This window comes from Astatotilapia calliptera, chromosome 18 (assembly GCF_900246225.1).
Source record: "Astatotilapia calliptera chromosome 18, fAstCal1.2, whole genome shotgun sequence".
NCBI classification, from domain to species: Eukaryota; Metazoa; Chordata; class Actinopteri; order Cichliformes; family Cichlidae; genus Astatotilapia; species Astatotilapia calliptera.
In genome coordinates this window covers 16,546,216-16,566,525 of record NC_039319.1, presented here as the reverse complement: position 1 = coordinate 16,566,525, position 20,310 = coordinate 16,546,216, and the positions used below count along the sequence as shown (strand labels likewise).

Sequence of the window (20,310 nt, the reverse complement as noted above, 5' to 3'; positions counted from 1 at the left end):
TACAGGGCAGTGAAACAGATTCCTGTCATCGACTTCCTGATTTGTTCTTTTTCACATATGAAATATGAATATGAAATATTCCAGATAAAACAAAATTTAATGTCAGATAAAGATAACCCAGGTAAATACAGAATGCAGTTTTTAAATAATTTAAGGGAATAAAGCTATACAACCCTACCTGGCCCTGTGTGAAAAGGTAAATGGCCCACTTAAATTATGAATTAACTTAGAAAACAGAGTTCAATTTCACTAACCACACACTGACCTGATTACTGCCAGGCCTGTTGAATCAAAAAGATTACTTTAACAGAACCTGTATAACAAAGTGAAGTATGCTTAAAGATCATGCCACGATCTAAAGAAACTCGAGAACAAATGAGAAACTGTTAAGTTTCCAGATTGATACAAGTGGATGACATCTATCCGTCTGTAAAGGTTACGTCACATCTAAGGCTTTGGGACTCCAGAGAATAGACAGCCTACCAAAATTACTCCCAAGAATACATCAGCACCTCATCCAGATCACAAATGAACGCAGGACAACATCTAAAAAACAGCAGGCTTCACTTGCCTCAGTTAAGGTCAGAGTTCATGATTCAATAATAAGAAAGAGGCCAGGCAAAAATGGCATCCATGGGGGAGTTCAAAGGTTAAAACCACTACTGGCCTCCAGAGTCACCCTGAACCGTAACACATACACTGAACAGTTTATTTTGCAAAAATATAACAAAGTTCTGTTGTTGTTTTTCACATGGCATGCTGACTTGCTTTCACCTCCTGCACAGACCATTGTTGTCTTTACTGAACCACCCCACCAGTCACTTTAACTGCAGACGCTGTGATCCACCACCTGCTGTGGTGTAGCAGGGGGCTAAAGATCACAACACCAATCAAATCGAATGCATAATAACTGAGTATTTAGAATTTAACAAAGATGTGCCACACTTGACAATAGCAGTGGGTCTTACTGTAGAGACGACCCCACCCTGTGATGTAGCAGGGCTGGTTGTGGGTGAGAGTAGCATCAGGCAAGCCAGCTGAACCTCATCCCTGATAGTGGTTCTCTTCTCCAGTTTTAGTAGGGCAATGTCATTCCTGTGAACAAGGATGAGGAAAAAAATAGACTGTGTCATTGTTTTCCTACAAGTTAAAGAGTAGAAAGCAACACCATATCCACACGACACACAGTTCCATTTGGGGTGTATGAATTTTTCAATGATAATGAACTATTCAGGTCCCTCCTCTTTGTTCATGTCATGCTCAGCAAGAACCACCCTGTATGTGTAGAAACTGGAATTGAAACGAAAAAGGCTTTCAGTTCATGTTTATGACACTTTTTTTAGTATTCAAAACAGCTGCTTATATGTGATCTGGCCATGAAAACACCAAGAACAAATTCGCTCTCGTGTGATGCAGTGTGCTGCTGTCAAGACCCAGTTAGGTGCAATTATTGTCCCTCCACAAGTGGGTTAGAAGGACCGCAAAGAAACCTGAAAGTAAAGGAAAACTTTGATTGATTTGGATCAGAAATCACATTCACAAGGCTCAGATCCTTCAGCGTTAGCAGCAAGATGCTCTATATGTTTTATCAGTCTGCTGTTGCAAGAACCGTCTTCTTTGCTGTAGCATGCTGGAGTCCAGGCATCAAGGCAAAGGACACAAACAGACTGTACAAACTCATCTGGAAGGCAGAGTCTGGAGGTGAACAGTGACAGAATGCTGGCAAGACTGCTGGCAATCATGGACAATGACTCCCACGCCTCCATAACACACTGGACAATCTGAAGAGCAGTTTCAGTAATGGGTTCCTTCAACTTTGCTATCTGAGGGAACGTTACAGGAGGTTGTTCCTTCCTGTTGCTATCAGACTCTTTAATTTATCCCCGTGGGTCACTTTTGTGCACCACAACATATATTTTCACACATACTTGTCCTATTATATTTATATGTATATTTATATTTATACCTATATCTCTATATTTATCTATATGTCTTAATGTTTATTTATTAATATCGCCGTTTCTACACTCATTTTGTATGAGTGCTTGATGTTTGTTGTATATCTGCTGCTATGACAACTCAATTTCCCTCTGGGATTAATAAAGTTTTTCTGATTCTTATTCTGATCTGCTCATGTTTTTACGAGGCGCTCTAAAAGATGCAGTTATACTCCCTGCCACAAGAGGGCGTTTCATGAAAACAGCTTGTAGAGGAGCCGAAGAAGAAACTTTAATTTAAAGATGGCGCTACCCGGTGTTTTACTCGTGCGTTTGAGAGCGCTATGCAACATTGGCAAATGCGTTCACAGTGGCTGTAAAACGGCGTCTGACTTGAGTAAAGAAATGCGGTGGTATGGGACCAAATCTCCACGCTTTCAGATGAATGCGACATCTTATTTCCAGAGTAAACGAGGTGAGTGAAGATGCCGGTTAGCTAACGGGTGACAGCTCGCCAGCAGCTGCGCTAAAAACTCAAGGGCACGTCATTTAAAAGGTTATGGTTTGTGCTTGTATTTCGCAGTCTTGCTTCTTTTATCTCATATTTGGACTCCCATGTATCCACTGCCGACAGTCACCTTTTACAATTTTTATTATATTTACTATTTAGTCGATAGCAGACGCCACCTCCTGAAGGAGTTTCCAGATCCTAAAAGCCTCCTGCACAACACCATCTCACGGTCACTGGGAGTCAGCGACCTCTCTCAGCTCATCCAGTACAGTTGCATGGAACATGCTGGTGTTAAGGTCAGCGCTAAAGTCAGAGCGAGACAGCATTATTGCTTTCACTGTACATGTGACAAAATCCGTTGATGGTGTTAAGCTTTGTGTTGTGGCTCCTCTGTAGAAGGCCACTGTCACGCTGCAGTGGCCCTGCAAGATAGAAGAGGAGGGTTACGGCTCAAAGAAGAGCGAGGCAGAGCAATTTGCAGCAGCTGCCGCTTGTCAGAAGCTCAGAGTAAGCTGAAAACCAGCATGTGAGTTTGCAGTATATGATATGTCTCTTTCTCCCCTCTCACCGTTCTTTGATTGTGTTTGTTTACAGGAAATGGGTGTGATAGGGCCAAACAACCAGCTCCCCAGGAGGAGAGCTGGCCGAGGGAGAGGAGGGCTGCATACACCTCTTCATGATAATGAGGATAATTCCTGGACAGGTGATATCTACAGAGGCAGAGCAAATGACCGGGCACCCGCTAAAGAGGATGACTCCAATGTGTCAGAAGCTCTTTCCTTGTTTCCACAACCTAAATCTCTGTTGAATAGGGTTATCCAGGTGGCCACATCGTCCAACAATATCTGGGTTTGTAGTTCACTTTGTTTTGGGCGGTAACAATCTATCCTCTTTAAACTCAATGTGCATTGTAAGCTACCATGTGACTTATTACTGCAGGAGCTACTGCAGTTCAGAACAACAGGAGGGAAGCTAAAGACGTGTGAACTGACTCTGCTCTGGCCCGAGGAGATGACATTCACAGCCAAAGCAGGCAGCCGGGCGGCAGCAGAGGCGAGAGCTGCTGCACTTGCCTGCATGAAGCTAAAGGTGAGTATTTGTCGAGAACTACTGTATCTTAACAAGTCAAGATTGTACTTAATATATGCATCTCACCTGCTGGTTACAGGAATTGGAGCTGCTGGATAAGGACAACAACCCACTGACACATGCCAAGTATCATCGAGAAAAGGTGAGGGAGGCTGGAGAGAGGGAGAGGCGCCCACTTCCATTGGAGATTCCAAAATATCTGGAGCAAAGCGTGAGAGAGTACCTCACCCAGGTGAGTCTTGGTACAAGGAGGATTAGTGGTGTTTGACTGAGTTTTGACAAAAATGTAAGTTTCTGAGTTTGCGCATTTTTCTAACAGTACCCAGTGACAACAGAGGTACAGAAACTATGGGAAGAGGAAGAGGCAAAAGAACAGCAGACAATAAACCGGAATGATGAGGAAGAGGAGGATTTTATAACAGATGCCATCACAGGCAGGCCGTACAGGCCTCTTTCTGAATCTGAGGCTCAGCAGCTCAGCATCCACCTGCAGGAGAGATGGAACAGAGCGAACCCCGAACTGAGCCTCGAGCTCCCGGTCGACGCCCACCGTCAGCGTGTGATCTCAGCTGTGCAGGCCTCCAGGGTAGTTGTGATTGCTGGAGAAACAGGATGTGGCAAGACAACTCGGGTCCCTCGTTTTCTGCTGGAGGATCGCGTGAGAGGGGGCAGCGGGGCTGAGTGCAACATCTTGGTAACCCAGCCTCGCCGGATCAGTGCTGTGTCGGTGGCCCACCGTGTTGCTCAGGAGATGGGTCCAGCTCTGAAACAGTCTGTAGGATATCAGGTTAGGACAGCTGCATAGATTATACAATATCTTAGTTGAACACAAAACGATTTGTTTTGATTTCTCTAATAAGAGAAATGTATTTGCACAACTTCAAAACTTCGTCTTGTGCTTTTAAAACTTTTTTATTCAGTAAACGTATTTGAAATTCCTCTCGGCAAAGCTGTTTTAGGGCTCACACAACAAAGTGCTCTAACTTTAATTTCAGTCATCACCGGGACATAAAATTATGTCATAGGTGTTTTTGTTATTTTTGATTTTATGAAGCTATCTAGATTACAGTAAAATGTTTGATCTGCCTGCACCTCTCTCTAGAAAACTTGAGCGTTGCAGCTCATGCAATGACTACAGATTTATATTAGTTCTAATTTTTGAGGGCCTTCCTCATATCTATTGTTTTTAACTATTTTCTGACATAAAGAGTAAAAAGTAGAATAAAATAAACTGGCAGTTTTCTCATTCTACCACATTGGTTTTGTAACTGAACCCTTGAATTGTGGCTGGTAGCATCGCAAGGATATGAAGGGTTGAGTAATCTTTTCCATAGTAATGCATAATATTTGTATTATCTTTCTCCTGTAGGTGAGACTCGAGAGCCGACTCCCAGAGCACAGTGGAGGAGCGTTGCTCTTCCTCACAGTGGGTGTCCTGCTGAGGAAGCTGCAGTCAAACCCAACCCTGAAGGGAATCAGCCACGTGGTGGTTGACGAGGTCCACGAGAGAGACATAAACACAGACCTGCTGCTGGCTCTGCTGCGCACAAGCCTGAATGAGAACCCTGACCTGAGGGTCGTTCTCATGAGTGCCACTGGGGACAACCAGAGGCTGGCACAGTACTTTGGCGGCTGCCCGATCGTAAAGGTGCCAGGGTTCATGCACCCAGTACGAGACAAGTACCTGGAAGATGTACTAAAAGAGATGGGGCGTCGGTCTCAGGTCCCAGAAAGGGCGAAGACGGACAAAGAGGTGGAACTCACATCTGCCACATTTTTGTTTTTCACACATTTTCTTTTTCTTTTTTTTCCAAACTGATGAGTTGCTCTGCGTCTTCTTCTTGTTTAGAACGATGCCACACCGGATCTCGATTTAGTCGCTGATGTCATCGAACACATTGACAGATGTGGAGAACCAGGTGCCTATTTTACCAAGCTGTTAATTCACTTTAAATAATAGTGTTTGAAATTTTGGGCAGAGTCATATTTTACAACAACTCCTCTCCCCTCGTTCTTCAGGTGCAGTGCTGTGTTTCCTCCCGGGATGGCAGGACATAAAGGCTGTTCAAGAGAAGCTCGAGGAAAAACCGCGCTTCTCCTCTGGCTCCCAGATGATCCTGCCCTGTAAGTAAGGCGATGGATTTCCAGAGGCCAAAAAGGAGGCCTCTGGAAAAAGGTTCCCCACCTATAACCAGTTTATAATTGGTTCTGCTTTTCTTTTAGTGCACTCAAGTTTATCAGTGGCTGACCAGCAGGCTGTGTTCCAGCGCCCCCAAGTGGGACAAAGAAAGATTGTCCTGGCCACAAACATTGCTGAGACCTCAGTTACAATAGATGACATTGTTCACGTGGTGGATGCAGGAACTCACAAAGAACAGAATTATGACCCAAGGACTAAGGTTAGTATTGACATTTGATTTTATTCCAGGAAAATGTCAGCAAAAGTAATCTCATTTATTTATTTCGCCCCAGGTGTCCTGTCTGGATACAGTTTGGATTTCCCGTTCAAATGTTACACAAAGAAAAGGGAGAGCAGGCCGGTGTCAGCCGGGACAGTCCTACCACCTTTTCTCAAGAAAACAGCTGGAATCCATGCCTCCCTTTCCCATCCCTGAGATCCTGCGCATCCCACTTGAGAGTTTAGTAGTGCAGGCTAAAATCCACAGTCCAAACTCAAAGGTACAGGAATAATTTTTTCCCTGTTCTTTCTTGTATCTGTATTTACATTTTTCTTCTATTTTATATTTATTAATGGCTTATCATTTTTGGTGCTTGTAGGCTGTAGATTTCTTATCCCAAGTATTGGACAGCCCAGAGCCAGAGTCTGTGAGAGACGCTGTCCGTAATCTACAAGATATAGGTAAGCGCGTCTTTGCTCGTCTTTACTTGTCTTTACTTGTCTTTACTCGTCATTTTGATGCACTTTTGTTTTGCAGGAGTCCTGGACAGGACCGAAACACTGACTCCATTAGGGGATCGTGTCGCCTGCATGTCATGTGACCCACGGCTGGGCAAAATATTAGTCCTGAGTAGCATGTTTAGATGTGTTATGCCTATGTTGTCTGTAGCTGCCTGTCTCACTAGAGACCCTTTCCACAACAGCTTGCAGAACAGAGCACTAGTCAACAAGGTGAGATGTCTTCACCATAATAAATTTTGCCATATTTTTGTTTGCTAAGCTGTTACTGAGTCGTCTGCTTTGTTTGTTCAGGCCAAAGAGGCTCTGAGTGGCTCAAGCTACAGTGACTATCTGGTGGTCAGTAGAGCTGTTCTGGGCTGGAGGAAAGTTCAGCACGACGGCAACCGAGAGGACAGGGATGACTTTCTGGAGAGACACACCCTGTCCAAGGCCAGCCTTCGTTTTATAAACGGTCAGTCTTTTACACCCTGTCTCAGTCCACTTTTGGAAGTTAAAAATCCCTGCCCTCTTGTTTTTTGCTAAATTCAAATATTTCTGTCATCTGATCCTATTGCAGGTCTTATATCTCAGTTCAGTGATAATCTGCATGACGCCGGGCTGGTTTCTCATCCCAGTGACTGCCAGCGTTACACCTCTCTCTACAATGAGCACAGCAACCAGGATGAGCTGCTTAAAGCTGTGCTGCTGGCTGGGCTGTATCCCAACCTCATTCAGGTACATGGCAGCTACCCAGACTAACTTTCATTGCCTATATCCTGCTATAATCCCCCCCAGGGACTCATAATTAACTCATAACAGTGATGTAACGGTTCTATAAATCTACTTGAGCTTTTCTAGGTTAAAGCTGTATAGGTGTTTGTGTTGAATCTGACATTGCATTGCATTTAAATTAGACCTGGTTTGTTTTGTTCTTTTGTTTTTAGGTGAAGAAAGGTGTTGTGACTAAAGGAGGACGCTTTCGTCCCAACAGCATTTCTTTGCGAACACTCAGTGGGCCAGTGCTGCTTCACCGCTCCTCAGTGAACCGGTCAGAGCATGCCCTAAATATTGAGTTGCATCACAAACAGACTTGATGTGCATGTAAAGTTTGTTTTCATTTTATATTGTAGTGGGAAAGAAGACCTCCCTAGTCGGTGGTTGACATTCTTCAGTGCCATCAAGTCCAACGGGAATGTTTTCATCAGAGACTCTTCTACAGTCCATCCACTCGCTCTGTTGCTGCTTACAGACTGCGATATCACAGAGATGGGTAAGATGTTTTCTGCTCTCCCTAAAGAATGCATTTGTAGCACAGGTTGGAGGATGGTAATCTGACTGAAGTCCGTTGTTTGTGCACGTCTCTGATCAGCTGAAAATCTTGTTGGTTTAGATGTGTTCAAGTGCTGACTAATGCTTTTGGACTGTTATGGAGTGCTACAGTAAAAATGAAATTATTTCAACTGTGCAAGTCTGTCTACATGTTTGTAGTTTGCATTTTAGACAAGCACCAAAAATGAAATCATCCCTCTGCATTAGCAGACTTGAATACTACTCTTCTTTTTCTTGTGACCAGTGCATGGCGACAAAATAGAAGTATCATTTTCTGGACGATCTCTGGTGCGCTGTGAGCTGCAGGTTGAGACGTGGGAGCTGCTCTGGGAGCTACGCACTTCCATTCAGACCATGCTGCACCGAAACCTCAACAGCCCCAGTAACACAAACGCTTCTCAAGATGGAAAGCTCATCTCTTTACTAGTACAGCTGCTGAACAATACAGATTCAAACCCTCTTGTTCACAGCAGTGACAGTGAGGTGGATTGATAAGACTGAGGGTTTTCTACATGTCTGCTGGCTCAGACAGATTAAGTGGCTAATGATTTGCTGTTTTGACATCACTTTTTTTTCTTTTCTTTTTTTTTTTTTTCCCCCCCTATTTTAGTGCTGGATTCCATTGTGAAAGCACGGAATTTATCAGGAACTCTTTAAAGAACACACTACTTTTTTTATTTTATTTTATTTTTTTTTTTAATTTAATTTTTAATGATTGCTGATGTAAGGCCTCATTTGAATTTGGAACTTGTAATAGACGGTTAGTTGCTTTCTGAAAAGCTGAAGCTGTATCTTACTCTAATGGGTAGTGACAAAAGATGGCTGACCAAAGATTGTATGCAATAAATGTCATATTTATTAAAATCAACATCGCTGTTTCAAAAATTGGTTTGATTTTCTATATAGAGTTATGGGATTACAGAAAAAAGAGACTCCAATGGGAACTTTGTCTTTAAGAAAAATCCTTCATAAATGTCATGTGGAAGCTGCTCAGGCGTCTCAGTAATTCCTCCATGACGTCCTGAGGGACCGCGATGCAAAATCTGCAGAGACAAAAAAAAAAAAAAAAAAGACTTTGAGACTTGGACCATGAAATGAATCCATCTGCAGTCTAAACACAGACTTCTTTTAACAATAGAAATTATTTTTTGTTTTATACCAAAAATAAAATTGCTTTATATAATATCTATAATTTCCTAATGATGTACTTTGAAGAGTGCCCGACTTGTGTTGTACCTGATGTGGTAGGTGCCCTCCTTTTGTCCGTACTCCCAACCAGGACCGGTAAACACTCCACCTTCTTCTAGCAGTCTCGTACAGTAGAATGTGTCTGGCTGCAGTCCTAATTCCTGAAATATCCAAGGAAAACAACAAACACATTTCAGGAAAATGAACCAGGAGAAAGTTCAAAGGGCTTCAACACAGATTATGTAATACATCCTCTTGCATTTCTGCTGTAACCTTGGCTTTCTGAATAGCTTTTGGTGTGAGGTGCAGTCTAGGGAACGCAAACAATCCTCCTTCAATGGGTGGGCAGCTGAATCCCGGTAGGCTGTTGACAACCTCGTGGACTTTCTTCACGCTATGAACCAGCACAGTCCTGATCTGCTCAATTTCCTGCAGAAGACATCAGCTTGTAGAAAATGGCAAATTCTTTATCAAAAACAGCTACAGCGCTACATGTAGTTGGTCATCCTCAGCTAAACAAGAGTACAGTTCTCAGGTCCAACCTGTTTATAGAGCAGGTACGAGGGGTCTCCTGGCTTTGGAGGGTCCGTCATCAGATTCAGGGCAATCTGACCTAAAACTGGTGAACAAGCATCTTTGGAGAACAGTGTGTGGATGTGTTTCATGACAGCAGGATCCAGATTTACCAGCTCGACATATCCAGCACGGAGACCACACCTAATGAAAGAGACTTGCATGTAGAAACAACAAAAATGTAGCTGTTCTGGAGCTTTGCTTCTCATGATCACTCTCAGTGGATGACCAGTTTATCACTGAATTTCATTGTTTTGTTTTGTTTTTTTCATTTCACACTATTCCTACCAACCCTCTGCACGCCCTTCTTTACGACATCCTATGAAGATTTCTTCTTTACTTCTTGCCTGCCAGCTCAAGGGGACTGGTACATCAAAGCTCAGGTTGAGCAGGTTGGAGACATAGTTTGAGACCGAGATGGTTTGGACATGTGCAGAGGAAGGATAGTGGATATACTGGACACACAACCTTCCTTTTCACTCTTGCCATGAAATGCATCCCTATCCTCTCCACCCTGCTTGCACTCTTAAAAATATCACTGCTACACCTGTGATACTTTTAAGTTCCGCATTTTAGCTTGTATAAGAAGTGTTTAAACTTACAATGAGACTCTGGTCAATGATCTCTTTGTTCATACCAGTCTAAAGAAAATGTCCAAAGCTATTTTAGCACACTTGGCACTAATTTGCATGAATTTCAAAAAGACATTTCTACAATTAACACCGAAAATATATGTTAAACACAAAAGTGTAATTGTCACGATGCAAGTTGTGCAATGCAATCAACTTTGGAAGATTTTACCTGACAGCCATAAAAGACTGACAGACAACATGGGCACCCAAGTTTGTGAATGTGATAACTCGAGAACAAACTGATGTAGGAGTTTTAAATTACATCATAGGTGTATCTACTAGAAGGCTGAGAGGTGCCACTAACTGTCGCCAGTATCAGGGTAACCATTGCACTGGTTAGCATATTAACTTGGCTGCAAGGGGGTTCAGGGGTCAAACCTGCTGATCAGCTGGAGTCTCTCCCTGTGCATATGTGGGATTTGTCCAGGTTATCTGGCAACCTTTCAGAGTCCAAAGATTGCATGTTAGGTTAATTGGTGACTTTAAGTGTGAATGTGTTTATAAATGACTGTCTCTCTGTGCTGGTCCAATAACAGCCTGCCAGCCTGACTAGGGTGTATCTCACGCAGTGACGCTAAGGTACCCAAAAATCTCCTCAGAACTTGTTTTTTTTTTCACTAGTATATCCAGTGTTCAGATTTCTCTTCTGAAAAAAGCATAAACTGTAGAGAGTAGCTTATGTCACATTTGTGTTTTTCAAGATAAGATTTCTTAAAACTCAACAATACAGAGAAATAATATTTGTAATGCAGTTAACAAACTTGAGAAGTTTGGTGTATAAGTTTTTAAAAATCCTGATCATCTTTGTAGTTGTGCAAATAATGCACAATAGCACTTATAAGTATCAGTGAGCAAACTAACGTCTTCATCTTTTTGATCTTGTAGTGAGATTGCTTATTTGACTGCTTTATTTCTTTAAATTTCAGTTAAATTTTTGCCTCAAGCTTTGTGAGAATCATCCATTACAAACCAGATACATATCTGGACTGAACACATACTCTCCCGAGAAGCCTTTGGACACTGAGTGAAAGGACGCCAGCTCCACTGTGCCTGAGAAAGGAGGCCCCATCTCGCTCAGAGCCCTTTTGTAGGAGACAAACTCACAGTTTTCCCCATAAACACAGTCCTGATAGAGCTGCAATGCAACATGTAAACATCCATAAGTTCCTTTATACAGATGCATTTGGTTTTTAAAATATGCTTGCATGGATGATAATAGCTTCTTCCACCTCATCAACCAGAAGAAAGAGCCTCTTTTCCCAAGCAAACCGGATCACCTCTAGCACTGATTTTTGACTCTGAACATAACCTACAGGCAGTGTGGCATAAAAACAAGTAAGGGTATAATATTCATCCTGTAACACAAAGAACAAACACTTACAGTAGATGATCCCCACACTGGCTGGAATAAATACCTGCTGGATTTCCGGGGTTGATGACGTACAGAGCCACAGGATTACAGACTCCCTTTGCAGATTCGTGCGCTCGCTGCAGCTCTTCCACCTGCAGCGCCCATCCCTGCTCCTCACTCAGGTAATAAGGGACGGCGACTGCACCCAACTGCGTTATGGACAACACGGTTTTGTTGTGGCATGGCACTGGAATCAACACACCTGTTCTTGGTGAAGCCTCACGGTTCACTAAGACATTGAGAATGTTCTAGAAAGCACAGAAAAGAGAGATTGTGATGATCCATTAGAAAGCACATACACATGGCCTTATGGCCTCTGACAGTGAACTCATCTCTGTGCTTGTCCTGGTAGACCTTAGTGCAGCGTTCAATACTGTTGACCATAATATCCTATTAGAGCGATTAGAACATGCTGTAGGTATTACAGGTACTGCACTGCAGTGTTTTGTATCATATCTATCTAATAGACTCCAATTTGTGCATGTAAATGGAGAGTCCTCTTCACACACTGAGGTTAATTATGGAGTTCCACAGGGTTCAGTGCTAGGACCAATTCTGTTTACATTATACACGCTTCCCTTAGGCAGTATCATTAGAAGACATAGCATACATTTTCACTGCTATGCAGATGACACCCAGCTCTATCTGTCCATGAAGCCAGATAACACACACCAATTAGTTAAACTGCAGGAATGTCTTAAAGACATAAAGACCTGGATGGCCGCTAACTTTCTGCTTCTTAATTCAGATAAAACTGAGGTTATTGTACTCGGCCCTGAAAAGCTTAGAAATATGGTATCTAACCAGATTCTTACTCTGGATGGCATTACCTTGGCCTCCAGTAACGCTGTGAGGAACCTTGGAGTCATTTTTGACCAGGATATGTCCTTCAACGCACATATTAAACAAATATGTAAGACTGCGTTCTTCCATTTGCGCAACATCTCTAAAATTAGAAATATCCTGTCTCAGAGTGACGCTGAAAAACTAGTTCATGCATTTAGTACTTCCAGGCTGGACTACTGTAATTCATTATTATCAGGATGTCCAAAAAACTCACTGAAAAGCCTTCAGCTAATCCAAAATGCTGCAGCAAGAGTCCTGACAGGGACTAGAAAGAGAGAGCATATTTCTTTTGTTTTGGCTTCCCTTCATTGGCTTCCTGTTAAATCCAGAATTGAATTCAAAATCCTGCTCCTCACATACAGTAATCAGGCCCCATCTTATCTTAATGACCTTGTAGCACCATATCACCCTATTAGAGCACTTCGCTCTCACTCTGCAGGCCTACTTGCTGTTCCTAGAGTATTTAAAAGTAGAATGGGAGGGAGAGCCTTCAGTTTTCAGGCCCCTCTTCTGTGGAACCAGCTTCCAGTTTGGATTCGGGAGACAGACACTATCTCTACTTTTAAGATTAGTCTTAAAACTTTCCTTTTTGCTAAAGCATATAGTTAGGGCTGGACCAGGTGACCCTGAATCCTCCCTTAGTTATGCTGCAATAGACGTAGGCTGCCGGGGGATTCCCATGATGCATTGAGTTTTTCCTTTCCAGTCACCTTTCTCGCTCACTATGTATTAACAGACCTCTCTGCATTGAATCATATCTGTTATTAACCTCTGTCTCTCTTCCACAGCATGTCTTTTATCCTGTCTTCCTTCTCTCACCCCAACCGGTCGCAGCAGATGGCCGCCCCTCCCTGAGCCTGGTTCTGCCGGAGGTTTCTTCCTGTTAAAAGGGAGTTTTTCCTTCCCACTGTTGCCAAAGTGCTTGCTCATAGGGGGTCATATGATTGTTGGGTTTTTCTCTGTATCTATGAAGCGCCTTGAGGCAACTTATGTTGTGATTTGGCGCTATATAAATAAAATTGAATTGAATTGAATTGAACATGTATGCAGGATGTCGGTAATCATGGAGTTACCGAGATTGACCACTGTGAGCCAGGGCTGATGTAAATGTTCTCGGGGTGAGATGGAATTCCTCCGTCTCGTCTCTTTATGAATTCAGAGATGCTGTGGATGATTTCTGGTATGCCAGGTGCAGCAGAATATGAACCTGAAGAGATTGAAAACAGACTTTAACTCACATAAAACACACCAACAACTTGATCCTGCAAAACAAAGCAGACTTTCGGTATTATTATTTCTGCCTAGATTTGAATTCATAAAATGGCTTTTTTAAACCATTTTATAAGACATATACATTTCATTGTATTTATAATGTTTGTCTATATGAGCCTATAGTTCATTAAACACTATATTGGAATAATTTTTCTTTTTTATTATTGCTTCCTGCTTCTCGTATAGAGACTTTTATGTATATAATAAGCATAGATGCCAGAGTCTCGTCTCTTTATGAATTCAGAGATGCTGTGGATGATTTCTGGTATCCCAGGTGCAGCAGAATATGAACCTGAAGAGATTGAAAACAGACTTTAACTCACATACATTGGGGGCGATCGTGGCTCAAGAGTTGGCAGTTTGTCTTGTAATCGGAAGGTTGCCGGTTCGAGCCCCAGCTTGGACAGTCTCGGTTGTTGTGTCCTCAGTGTTGGGGAGTAACGGAATACATGTACCGCCGTTACGTATTTAAAATACAAAATATGAGTAACTGTATTCCGTTACCGTTTAAAAAGGTGGTATTTAGAATACAGTTACTTTGTTGAAATAAATGGATTACACGGCGGTACTTCCCTATTTCATATTGTGGCGGGTCAGGACTGTTTGGGTTTTGTTTGACAGCTATGTTCTGTTGTTCCAGGCGGCAGCGTTACGGTTGCCATGGTTACAGGGTGACGCTCTCTCTGCTGTTTCCTGGGTGAGAGAGCGCCTTTTTGTTGTTGTGCTAAGCTAATAGGCAGAATGCTACAGGTACAGGGAGTGGAGAATTATTAGGCAAATGAGTATTTTGTCCACATCTTCCTCTTCATGCATGTTTTCCTACTCCAAGCTGTATAGGATTGAAAGCCTACTACCAATTAAGCATATTAGGTGATGTGCATCTCTGTAATGAGAAGGGGTGTGGTCTAATGACATCAACACCCTATATCAGGTGTGCATAATTATTAGGCAACGTCCTTTCCTTTGGCAAAATGGGTCAAAAGAAGGACTTGACAGGCTCAGAAAAGTCAAAAATAGTGAGATATCTTGCAGAGGGATGCAGCAGTCTCAAAATTGCAAAGCTTCTGAAGCGTGATCATCGAACAATCAAGCGTTTCATTCAAAATAGTCAACAGGGTCGCAAGAAGCGTGTGGAAAAACCAAGGCGCAAAATAACTGCCCATGAACAGAGAAAAGTCAAGCGTGCAGCTGCCAAGATGCCACTTGCCACCAGTTTGGCCATATTTCAGAGCTGCAACATTACTGAAGTGCCCAAAAGCACAAGGTGTGCAATACTCAGAGACATGGACAAGGTAAGAAAGGCTGAAAGACGACCACCACTGAACAAGACACACAAGCTGAAACGTTAAGACTGGGCCAAGAAATATCTCAAGACTGGTTTTTCTAAGGTTTTATGGACTGATGAAATGAGAGTGAGTCTTGATGGGCCAGATGGATGGGCCCGTGGCTGGATTGGTAAAGGGCAGAGAGCTCCAGTCCGACTCAGACGCCAGCAAGGTGGAGGTGGAGTACTGGTTTGGGCTGGTATCATCAAAGATGAGCTTGTGGGGCCTTTTCGGGTTGAGGATGGAGTCAAGCTCAACTCCCAGTCCTACTGCCAGTTTCTGGAAGACACCTTCTTCAAGCAGTGGTACAGGAAGAAGTCTGCATCCTTCAAGAAAAACATGATTTTCATGCAGGACAATGCTCCATCACACGCGTCCAAGTACTCCACAGTGTGGCTGGCAAGAAGGGGTATAAAAGAAGAAAAACTAATGACATGGCCACCTTGTTCACCTGATCTGAACCCCATTGAGAACCTGTGGTCCATCATCAAATGTGAGATTTACAAGGAGGGAAAACAGTACACCTCTCTGAACAGTGTCTGGGAGGCTGTGGTTGCTGCTGCACGCAATGTTGATGGTGAACAGATCAAAACACTGACAGAATCCATGGATGGCAGGCTTTTGAGTGTCCTTGCAAAGAAAGGTGGCTATATTGGTCGCTGATTTGTTTTTGTTTTGTTTTTGAATGTCAGAAATGTATATTTGTGAATGTGGAGATGTTATATTGGTTTCACTGGTAAAAATAAATAATTGAAATTGGTATATATTTGTTTTTTGTTAAGTTGCCTAATAATTATGCACAGTAATAGTCACCTGCACACACAGATATCCCCCTAAAATAGCTGAAACTAAAAACTACTTCCAAAAACATTCAGCTTTGATATTAATGAGTTTTTTGGGTTCATTGAGAACATGGTTGTTGTTCAATAATAACATTATTCCTCAAAAATACCACTTTCCTAATAATTCTGCACTCCCTGTATAGCTCTAAAGAATGTAGGATCATGGGCAGTGTAGTCCGTGCTGCAGGGAGAATGGACTGCCATACACGTTATGTGTCTGTGAGCGAGGGAGGGAGAAAAAGGAAAAGTACGAGTTGTCATTGAGGAAAAACGGGAGCTGGAAGCATGTAAATATAATAACAACCACTGCAGCCAAGAAGAGTGCCTGACGAGCCCAGTTGTAAGTAAGCTATTAAGACTCGACTGTACACCGTGTTCGTGTTTTCCTCCAAAAACAAGTTCCGTTGGAGCAGTCTTTCAACGCCTCTCTCTGTCTCTCGCAAGCAAAGTTGACCCACACAACAAAGTAAAGCTATTTTTCGGCTACGAGCCCGACACAAACCTGACGTATTAGCCAGAGGTCTCTTTACTACGGTTCAGAGCCGCGAACCTTCAGTAACAGTAATAAATCACAGCAATAGTACATTCACGTAGTTGTAAACAGCATGATAATATATTAAGTAATCCAAAGTATTCAGAATACGTTACTCTCATTGAGTAACGTAACGGAATACGTTACAGAATACATTTTGGGGCATGTAATCTGTAATCTGTAATGGAATACATTTTAAAACTAACCTTCCCAACACTGTGTGTCCTTGGGCAAGACACTTCACCTACCGCCTACTGGTGATGGCCAGAGGGGCCGATGTGCGATATGGCAGCCTCGCTTCTGTCAGTCTGCCCCAGGGCAGCTGTGGCTACAACTGTAGCTGCCTCCACCAGTGTATGAATGTGAGAGTGAATGAATAGTGGAATTGTAAAGCGCTTTGAGGGTCTCGAAAAGCGCTATATAAATGCAATCCATTATTATTATTATTATTATAAAACACACCTACAACTTGATCTGGCAAAACAAAGCAGACTTTTTGTATTTGTATTTCTGCCTAGATTTGAATTCATAAAATGGCTTTTTAAAAATGTTTTATAAGACATATACATTTCATTGTATTTATAATGTTTGTCTATATGAGCCTATAGTTTATTAAACACTTCTATTATTACATATGCTTCCTGTATAGAGACTTTTATGTATATGATAAACATGGAAGCCAGAGTATGACAGTATTTCTGCGCAGTTTATTTGTAATCTGTGGAGACCTGTTACTGTTGTTTTAAGTGAATCACTGAAAGTAAGATATTCTCACCCAACTTTATGAATTAAAAAACTTTTTTAAAAGAATTCTTGCAAACCTCATTTTTTATACATAAACAGCTATCTTATTTTATTTTAGATTTGAATTGAATTTAGATTTTTTTTTCTATTGCACACAGTGGGCGAAACGCATTTCAGTGCTGTGTATGTCCTGTACATTGCAGAACTGACAATAAAGTTTGATTTGACTTGTTTGATTGTAGTAACCCTAAGAACCTTAAAGGTATTCTCCAGTTCCATTTTTACCAGTTGAAGCTCTCTAGATCTGTATCTGTAGATAGTTTTGATGCCATCTGCCCTGTTTTGGGGGTTTTAGTCTTTTGCTATTTCTGCCACCACACGGTTACTGCAGATAAAGCCTTTTGGCAGGGGCATGGTCTCTGGCCTGCTGCAGCGGAGAAAACGTCACAGTGAGCTCATGGGGCGGTGCTGAGGCGGGGAGAATAGGTGCGCAGGTGCATCAATTGACTGTGTGTCTGCTTTTTGTCAGGGAAAGCTAGCTGGGAAGGTGTGGCAGCGAGATGGGGTGCCTGTGTCCGGAGCCAAGGGCCAAAACCACAGTAGTAGTTGTCACACAATCTTTATTGTGTGACAACTACTACTGTGGTAGGTGGAGTTTATGCGCTCCACCTTGGGGGTCCTGCACTACAAGCATTTTCATTTTTTTCCACGTCATTAGACCGCATACGTTGCCCTCACCTACACTCCCTCCAACACATCTCCCCAGCTCCTCCTGGGCCCTCTGTCTTACATCAAGTGGCAGATTGCTGCTGTTGATAAGCGGCGGGTAAACACACGCTGCAAGAACCTGTGAAAAAGCGCAACAGGGCAATCCTTACTCAAAGGAAACGTAATGAGTTTACACAGTGTGTAAAGGTCCAAGTTTACCTGTCTGACAAATGTCAGAGGTTTCATTCCTGCCCTGTGTAAATCACCCTGGAAGACATCGATCACTTCTTTGTAGGGTCTTCTTACTCCCTGCAGAAGAGGAATTGAAAGCAAAGGTTAAAGATATTACAACAAAGACAGCATGACTAACTCTGGTTTATGCTTCCTTTATTACAACTCTGTGTAAACATAGTTTTTCTTGCCTGTCTGAGCTCTTTCTTGATCTGGTTTGCTCGTCTTGCCAGGGCTCCATACTCTAACTGCTTCATGTTCCACATGTTTGGATGGATGTCCTGCTACGCAGATATTACTGTAACCTTCTTTACTTTGTTCAGACCAACAGAAGTGTGGAGGATTTGAGCTGAGTCTTTTCTTCCTTCACGGCTTGATGTGAGAAGAATCATTTACCAAAGGACTTGTTTTTTAGTCAGATGTGCACAGAATTAGGCAATATGTGCCTTATTAACAGACCCTGTGCTGGAAGGACAGACTTCTTGAATTGACTCCAGTGCACAATTCGATGCTTTACTTCTGCATTGTGTATAAACTTTTGGTCATGACCATGCATGACAGAGCCCATTAAAGTATCTTCTCTTAGTGCCTCTGTGTGCGATCTGTCAGTCTTATTTAGAGAGAAGTTTTAAACAAATAATTATGATTTGTTTTTATTTATTTATTTATGTATTTATTTAGATCTCCATAAATAGGAATAAACAACTTATGTGCCATGTGGTATGTGCCATTGAACAGCTTTCATTATGGCACAAAGGTTAGAAGGAGGTTAATACTTTCCTTAGAAGAAAATGTCTAAGAAAGACTCTCCCTCTCTGCTGTTCAAGGTTATCAGTGCTTGTACGTTCATCTACGTTTGCAGTACCACGCAGAAGTTTTGATCCACCCTCATTTCTTTATATTTTGCTCACAAAATGAAAAAATAAGTGCATCAATTTATTGAAATGTGAAAATATACATGGAAATACAGAATACAAGGTAAAATTGAGCTTTTATAGTTCAAATGTGCTTGAAAGTCGATATTGTGTTTGACCACCTTTATTCTTCAGCACAGTCTGACATCTCTTAGCCAAGCTTTCTGATCATTTCTTTAAGTAGTCTTAAGGAATAGTTCTTCCTTCTTGAAGAACATCCAAAGCTCTTCTTTGAATGTTGGCTTCCTTTTTGTTCTGTTCTAAGTCAAGATGATCCCACACTGCTTCAATAAATGTTGAGGTCCGGGCTCTTGGCAGGCTGATCCATGACTGTCAGTGCTCCATTGTGTGGTATGCTTTTACTGCATTGGCAGTGTATTTGGGATCACTGCCATGCTGAAAAACGAAACCCTTGGAAATCAGATGTTTTAGAAATAGTGTTTCATGGATGATCAAAATCTGGTGGTACTGTTCTGCATTAATAATTCTATCAATTTTGACATGATTCCCACTGGCTGAAATGCGGACCCCAGACAAAACCCAAAACATCCTCCACTGTGTTTTACAGATGGCTGTAGACACTCACTGTTGTACATCTTCACTGATTTTCTCTGTATACGTTGATAATTTGAACTACACGTTTCAGTTTGGATTCATTACTCCATCAGATCAGTTCATGTGAAATGTGGCATACCTCAGCCACAAAGAGGAGAAAACATCTTTCCCTTCATTAACAATGGCTTCTTGACAGCCACTCCTCCACTGAGACCATATCCGATGAGGTTTCAGTGAACAGCATGAATTTAGCTGAAGGCCCAGATGCATGTCTCAGGTCCTGTATTAGGTCTTTGCTGGATTGTTTCCTATTTTTATAAGGGCATAACTTTCAGATTCTGTTCAACTGTTTTAGATAGTTTTTAGGCCCGACACTCTTTTTTTCCTCCATTTGTCCAGTTTCCTAAATTGTTTTTAGGCACACAGTTTCGAGATATGTCAGGTTTTTGACTAACAGCTCTTTGGGAATCACCTTACTGGTACAAAAGTATTTCACTCTCTCTTTTTTTTTGTCTATCAAACCATGTTATGTTTGGTATTTTTCATAGATCCAACCAAAGAAACTGGAACAAGTTATATGTTTTGCACTAGGTTCAACCCTTTGTTATGCTGCTACAACAATGTGAATTTCCCAACTCTGGGATTAATAAGGGGTTAGTAAAGGGTGTTAACATCCATGTCTTACCATCCATAAAGCTTAAATAACTTATAGCCTACTGGGATGACTGTTTCTTTCATTTTCTTTTTCTGAACAGTGCATATAAATAACATG

At 42.0% G+C, this 20,310-nt stretch overlaps 2 protein-coding genes and 1 pseudogene across 2 annotated transcripts; 1 reads left to right on the top strand and 2 right to left on the bottom strand.

Annotated features, from left to right (window-relative positions):
• Positions 1-659: 659 nt before the first annotated feature.
• Positions 660-1,463, bottom strand: LOC113010785 (chymotrypsin-like elastase family member 3B; annotated as a pseudogene).
• A 757-nt stretch (positions 1,464-2,220) lies between these two features.
• dhx30 (DEAH (Asp-Glu-Ala-His) box helicase 30) lies at positions 2,221-8,633 on the top strand. Its single transcript, XM_026150810.1, has 19 exons — positions 2,221-2,412; positions 2,608-2,744; positions 2,845-2,955; positions 3,043-3,297; positions 3,388-3,537; positions 3,617-3,769; positions 3,857-4,324; positions 4,907-5,290; positions 5,387-5,456; positions 5,557-5,661; positions 5,761-5,936; positions 6,010-6,216; positions 6,316-6,397; positions 6,474-6,667; positions 6,749-6,908; positions 7,014-7,171; positions 7,381-7,484; positions 7,567-7,706; positions 8,010-8,633. Exons 1-19 carry the CDS (start codon positions 2,241-2,243, stop codon positions 8,255-8,257), a joined length of 3,474 nt encoding a protein of 1,157 aa, XP_026006595.1. The 5' UTR covers positions 2,221-2,240; the 3' UTR covers positions 8,258-8,633.
• On the bottom strand, positions 8,602-18,993 carry LOC113011330 (alanine aminotransferase 1). The gene is made up of 11 exons (XM_026150814.1): positions 18,261-18,993; positions 18,058-18,147; positions 17,869-17,977; positions 13,489-13,622; positions 11,574-11,817; positions 11,388-11,467; positions 11,157-11,293; positions 9,496-9,670; positions 9,227-9,382; positions 9,002-9,114; positions 8,602-8,808 (listed from the first exon to the last, which is right to left on the bottom strand). The coding sequence occupies exons 1-11, from the start codon at positions 18,333-18,335 to the stop codon at positions 8,718-8,720; spliced, it is 1,404 nt and encodes a 467-aa protein (XP_026006599.1). The 5' UTR covers positions 18,336-18,993; the 3' UTR covers positions 8,602-8,717.
• Between the last annotated feature and the right edge of the window lie 1,317 nt (positions 18,994-20,310).